The sequence below is a fragment of the Myotis brandtii genome, unplaced genomic scaffold (assembly GCF_000412655.1).
Source record: "Myotis brandtii unplaced genomic scaffold, ASM41265v1 scaffold561, whole genome shotgun sequence".
Lineage (NCBI taxonomy): Eukaryota > Metazoa > Chordata > Mammalia > Chiroptera > Vespertilionidae > Myotis > Myotis brandtii.
Genome location: NW_005370085.1, coordinates 811328 through 817785, shown reverse-complemented (window position 1 = coordinate 817785; position 6458 = coordinate 811328). Strand labels below are relative to the sequence as shown.

General features: G+C 51.4%; 1 protein-coding gene across 4 annotated transcripts in view; it reads left to right on the top strand.

The window, feature by feature from the left end:
- The window catches only part of SLC28A1 (solute carrier family 28 (concentrative nucleoside transporter), member 1), a 52705-nt gene that overhangs the window by 27903 nt on the left and 18344 nt on the right, over window positions 1-6458 (top strand). For all 4 annotated transcript variants that reach the window (XM_005878472.2, XM_014549615.1, XM_005878470.2 and 1 more), the window contains exons 9-10: window positions 4053-4133; window positions 5390-5470. In XM_005878472.2, the coding sequence (XP_005878534.1) occupies window positions 4053-4133; window positions 5390-5470 (162 nt within the window). The remainder of the gene's footprint in view (window positions 1-4052; window positions 4134-5389; window positions 5471-6458) is intronic.

The window sequence follows — 6458 nt, the reverse complement described above, 5'->3', positions numbered from 1 at the left end:
TCAGAAATTGCATTTCTAATGAATTCTCAGGTGGTGCTGCTGGTCCAGGGACCACACTTTGAGAACCACTTGCTGAGAAGAGCTAGAAGTACTTCTCCCTTGAGTTATGGGTACTAGCAGGCACAGCCTGCTCTGAGTTTCCACAAAGCGGTGGTCAGGACTTACTGGGGCAGCTACACCCTGGGCTCAGGCTACCGTTGGAGGGGATGGGTGCTGCCCCCAAAACAGGGAAACGAGGCCCCAGGGCTGGCACAGAGCAGAGCTCCTCAGGGTCACGCAGGGTCTGGGCAAGCTGCTTGGTGGGCAGGGGGTACGCTGTCTCTTGGCAGGTGTGTGACCTTGGGCAGGTAACCAGCATCTCACAGCCTCAGTGTCCCAGTTGTGGAGTGAGGTTTCCTGGCTGGGAGATCCTATTGGCCTCAGGGACCTTGTTTAGTATTAAATGTCCCACCTTAGAAAGATCAGGCCCATCTCTCTCCTCTCCCATGCATCTTCCCTCCCTAGACAGTCACCATTTAATCCAAAACACAGCCTCCCTTCCACTATCGATCCCCATCTCTCAGAGAGAAATGTCTCTGATTGCTTCCCCGAGAAAGCCATTCTGCAGTTGGGTCCAGCGCCCTGGGCACCCTCCTTCCTGGCTCCAGCCTTCTCCGCAGCTGCCAACCTGCAGAGCACTCGCCTCGCATGCTAAATTGGACAAGCTGTCTAGACAGTACGTGCTCCTCCGTGCATTTTACTCCAAGGGTACAGCAGAGTGATGTCAGCACCCCTCGTGCTGAGGGTGTGTCCAGCACCAGGCAGTCACAGGGAGTCATGGGGCAAGAAAGGGTTTATCCAGACAGTGCCCGTGTTCCCTGGCAGGCGACATCCCCCACGGCAGTGACGCCGGTGACAGATGCCAAGTGGAGCAGGTCCAGATAAATCCCACAGCCTCCTTGGGAAGGGAAGGGAAGGGAAGGAAAACCCCTCATCTTGTCTGGTCTCCATGGGAGCTGCCCGGGGCAGTCTCTGTTCTCACAGGGCCATTCTGTCATCCCCGAGCATTTTGAACCAAAGCCTGATTCTGATTGCTCAAGATTCTCTCTTCTTAAAAACAACAACAACCCTTCCTCCACCCCTCTCTGCTCCAGCCCCTCTTCCTTCCCACATAGCAAGCTTCTCCGCAGAGCTTTTACCCTTGCTGTTTCTTTCTCCCCCTCCTCCTCCCCCTCCTCCTCCTCCTCCTCTTCCTCCTCCTCCTCCTTCTTCTTCCTCTTCCTCTTCTTCTTTTTTTAATCCTCACCCGAGGATATTTTTCCATTGATTTTCAGAGAGAATGGAAGAGAGAGAGAAAGACAGAGAGAAATATCGATGCGAGAGAAACACATCAAATGGGCCAGGGAGGTGCCTGTAATTGAGGTACGTGCCCTTGATCGGAATCGAACCCCGGACCCTTCAGTCCGCAGGCTGACGCTCTATCCACTGAGCCAAACCAGCTAGAGCTGTTTCTACTGCTTCCTGTCCCGCTCCTCCATGGTTCCCTGACGCCTGGCCTCTGTCCCCTCCCCTGGTCTGACACTTTCTCACCTAGGAACCAGGGGCCTCGGAATCGCTGTGCCAAGGGCCCACCTCAGTCCTTATTTTCCTAGAGTTCTCTGGTGCGTCTGGCCCAGCTGACCAACCGTGCCTTCTGGAAAATCTGTCCTTATCTCCTGGGCTTCCTCCAACGTCTCTATTTCTTCTGTCTCCTCCATGCACCCCTCCTTGCCCTGTCACCCTTTCATGAGGATGACCCCAGGGCCCTGGCCTTAGTCCCAGCCCTTCTCACTCAGGGCAATTTCCTCTGAATTACATCTGCCCCTAGGCCTCAACCTGTACTTCTGTGCAGACGAGAGCCCCACCCACATGGAGGCCTGGCTCAGACCTCACCTGACCTTTTATCCCACTTGGATGTTCTGTAGGCATCTCAAACCCAGCATTCAAACCTGAACTGATGAGCTTTCCCCAGACCCTCCTCTGCCCACGCTCCCTCCCCTGAGACTGTCCACCTGGTATAGAAAATTGGAGGAGCAACCCTGGCCGGTTTGACTCAGTGGGCAGAGCGTCGACCTGTAGACTAAAGGGTCTGGGTTCCATTGCGGTCAAGGTCCTGTATCTCAGTTGCAGACTCCTCCCCGGCCCAGGCCCTGATCGGGCATGCGTAGGAGGCAACCAATTCATGTGTCTCTCTCACATTGATGTTTCTCTCTCTCTGTCTCTCCCCCTCCCTTTCATTCTCTCTAAAAAATCAGTGGAAAAATATCCTCGGGTGAGGATTAACAAAAAAAGAAAGAAAATTAGAGGAGCAGATGAGAAATTGGACATAGATAAAGAAGAAAACAAAGTGTCCACAGTCCCAGCACACAGAAGCCCCTCCTCCGACTGCTTGGGTGAACTGCTTTTTTTTTTTTTAATATATTTTTTTATTGATTTTTTTACAGAGAGGAAGGGAGAGAGATAGACAGTTAGAAACATCGATGAGAGAGAAACATTGACCAGCCGCCTCCTGCACATCTCCTACGGGGGATGTGCCCGCAACCCAGGTACATGCCCTTGATCAGAATCGAACCTGGGACCTTTCAGTCCACAGGCCGACGCTCTATCCACTGAGCCAAACCGGTTTTGGCTGGGTGAACTGCTTTTAATGTTTTCAATGGTTGTGATATTCCAACTCTCCCACTTACCATTTCAGCATAAGAATGCTCCCATGTTGTTACCAACTCTGCCCGACTTACTATTTTAAACCTGTTTGGAACAGATCACACATTTCAACAGAACAAAAGGGGATATAGTAAAAAGTGGGTCTCCCTCCTGCACCCGCGCCCCCCCCCAAGTCACCCAGTTCCCTCTGCAAGGCAGCTGCCATCCCAGGCACTCGCAGATCCTTCTAGTGATATTGCGTGCCCACACAGGAGCGCACACAATGCCACCCACCCTTTTCTACACATAGAACAGCACCCTGTTCTACACCTTCCCTTTTTATTTAACGACTCTCTTGGAAATGATTTCAGAGAGAGCTGCCTCGTTCTCACTTCCCAGCCTTAGTGCTCCACTGTGTGGCCGTACATCAGGTTATTAAACTCCCCCTCCCCCGAGACACATTCGCAGTATTGCCTGTCCTGGTGACTAGAAATCAGCCTGCAGTGAGGCAGCCCTGGGGTGGGGCCCTGGAGTGGGGCCCTGGCCAGGAGACGGGGTGATGGATGGGAAAGAAATTTTGAAGGAAGAATTGGTGAGGCTCAGAGTGAGAAAAGAGAAGTGACAAGCTTGGGAATAGGGAGCGAGGTGACAGGAGGAAACGCTGGTTGCAGGTCCATGAGGAGTCTCATTCTGAGCCAGATAAGGGGCTCCTAACTCAGGCCCAAAGCACAGGAGGGAGGTTGAGGCCAGAGTCATGGGCCAGGGAGTGAGCTCACAGCCAAGGACAGACACTGTGCAAAGAGAGAGAAAGAACACTAGCCAGTTTCGGCTCAGCAGATAGAACGTCGCCCTGAAGACCGAAGGGTCCTAGGTGTGATTCCGGACAAGGGCATGGACCTCGGTTGCAGGCTCCTCCCCAGCCCAGGCCCTGGTCAGGGCTCGTGCAGGAGGCAACCAATCAATGTGTTTCTCTCACATCTGTATTTCTCTCTGCCTTCCCCTCTCTCTTCCACTCTCTCTGAAAATCAATGGAAAAAATATCCTCAGGTGAGGATTTAAAAAAAAAAAAAGAGCGAGAGAAAGACATCTTATGCTCGTTTTACAGGCCATAAAAAAGTGGTGGACTCTTTCCTGCCTCTCTACCACAACACAGGTGGTGAGGGGAGAAAGATGGATGGCTGGGCAGATGGTCGATATTTAGAGGGGACCTACGTGCCTCTGGAGAGGCCGCATATGTAATCCCATGCACTGAATTCAGAGCTGCTTCCCTGACCCTGTCAGGCCTCTGAGAGGCAAGGCCTTGGGTGGAGAGGCTGCCTGGTATCCCTGAGGCCCTGCCTGGTCCCAGCCACCCACCTGCCTCTCACCCGGGGCCTCCGCTCTTCCTGCAGGTTCTGCCCATCATTGTCTTCTTCAGCTGTGTCATGTCCATTCTCTACTACCTGGGCCTCATGCAGTGGCTGATCCTGAAGGTGAGTCCCAACACCGTGGCCTGGGCTCTCCCAGAGACATCTGCTCCGGGGGTTCACACTCTCCCAGAATGCCTTGCTCCCATGGCTCAAACCCTCCCCCAACCCCCAAGCCTTTCTCAAATCTACTGCTAACCAAATATCTTTTCACAGAGTCTGTTGTCATGATACTAGGCAGACATGGCACCACAATCCAGGGTAATCTTTGTGGGAGGGAAGTTTGTAGAATGGAGGGTGCATTGAGAAGAAATGTTAGAGGGGAAAAAATAATTCATACCAAAAAATCTTATGAGACTGGAGCAGGGGCCACATTGGCCAGACTTAGCTGGTGTAAATGCCAAATCCTGTGCTTATGTTCATAATATCTGCTGCACAAAATCAGGATGCAGGAGACAGCATTGCACCAGGCAAAAGATTATGAGTTTTTAGCTGATTGAGCTCAGAATAAACCAATACCATCAGGTGGCTGCCGGGAATGCAGAAACCGCCTGCGGTTATGTTAAGAGTTCACAGAGTGTGGCATGAGGGAGGCAAAGATGCCTCAATTTGGAGAATGTGTTTAACCAAGGGGCTATGACAAACTGAACCATCAGAGAGAGAGAGTGCAGGGCCGAACATATGCTCCACGGACTGGCTGGAAGAGGTAGGGATGATGGGCCTGGGAAAGAGAAGGCCCGGGTGGAGGAGGTTGTGGATAGGATAGCTGTCTCCGAACATGGAGGGAAGGGGCAGTTTAGGAGGTACCAGCAGTGAGGAGAAATTCCAGAGAAGCAGATTTCATCTTGTTTGAAAGGAAGAACTTTCTAATATAGCGTTTCCAAAGCCTTATTCATGAAACTCTGGTTCCATAGCAGCTTAATAAATGCTACTAGGTAAAGGGATCCCACAATAAAATGGTTTTGTTTGTGTTGTTTTTTTTTTTTTTGATGCTAACAAATTTAAACAAGTCTTGTGCGGGACTTGTCAGAGCCTTTACTGAGCTAATATGTAGTAGTTATCTCTGAGGTGTGTGTGTGTGTGTGTGTGTGTGTGTGTGTGTACAGTAATTCTCAAATATATTTGACCAAGGAATCCTTTTTTTCATGGATGGTAAGTCCCCATCAATGGAGGTTTGGAAGGGGAAGATGAATGGACCTTTTGGAGGAAATGTAGGGGAGGGGGCTCCTGCGTGGGTTGGGAGTTGGAAGGAAGCCTCGTAAGGTAACTCCTGACTCTCTCTGCCTCTGGGACTTGCTGATGCCAGCCCTGCTTGCTCCTAGATTGCCTGGCTGATGCAGGTCACCATGCGCACCACCGCCCCTGAGACCCTGAGTGTGGCTGGAAACATCTTTGTGAGCCAGGTGGGTCCTGCACCTCCTGCTGTCATGCCTGTCAGCAGCCTCCCCATGGAGACCAGCTGTCCTGGGTCCCTGGAGCTCTGATTTAGTCAGTAGAAGAGCCATTGAACCTTCTCCCGGGGTCACCAAAGACGGCTGCCCCAGGGATGCACATCTGGGTCATGCCAGGGAGGATGCTATCTGGCACCTCCTACTGCTCTGGGCCTAGGCTGCCTTCATCAGCGTAGAGACTCACAAATCCTAGAGATGGAATCTAACTTTCCCCTTTTGTACACGAGGAAACCGAGGCTCAAGGGTAGGAATGACCGGCTAATATCCAACAAGATAAGCCAGGACTTAGAATCCCATTTTTTTTAGTTCCTGACCAGGGTTCTTCCTACTACATCCTTTTGTCTTTCTTTTCCCCTTCCTCTTTCTGAAAATGTATTTTTCATAGTAAGTGTGACTCTGAAGGCACGGTTAGTCCTGAGTCCCTCCCTTTCAGAAGGCCTGACCCTCCTGAGGGCGAGTCTCTGCAGACCATTCCAGGATCCAGGCCCATCTGTCACCAAAAGACATACTTGCCTTTCTTTCTGACAACCCCAGGCTTCATTAAAAGCTCAGCCTGGCCAGCATGATTCAGTGGTTTAAGCATCAACCTATGAACCAGGAGGTCACTTTCAATCCCCAGTCAGGGCACATGCCCAGTTTGTGGACTCTATCCCAAGTGTGGGACGTGCAGGAGGCAGCCAATCAATGATTCTCTCTCATCATTTATGTTTCTCTCTCTCTCTCTCTCTCTCTCTCTCTCTCTCTCTCTCTCTCTCTTTCTCTCCCTTTCTCTCTGAAATCAATAAAAATCCTATATAATAAAAGGGTAATATGCAAATTGACCCTATCAGCAGAACAACCAGAACAACTGCTGGACCAGTCACTCTGGGGCGCACTGACCACCTCTTGGTCCCTTCCCCCAGCTGTCAGGCACCGATCACCTGATGGCGAATAGGGAACT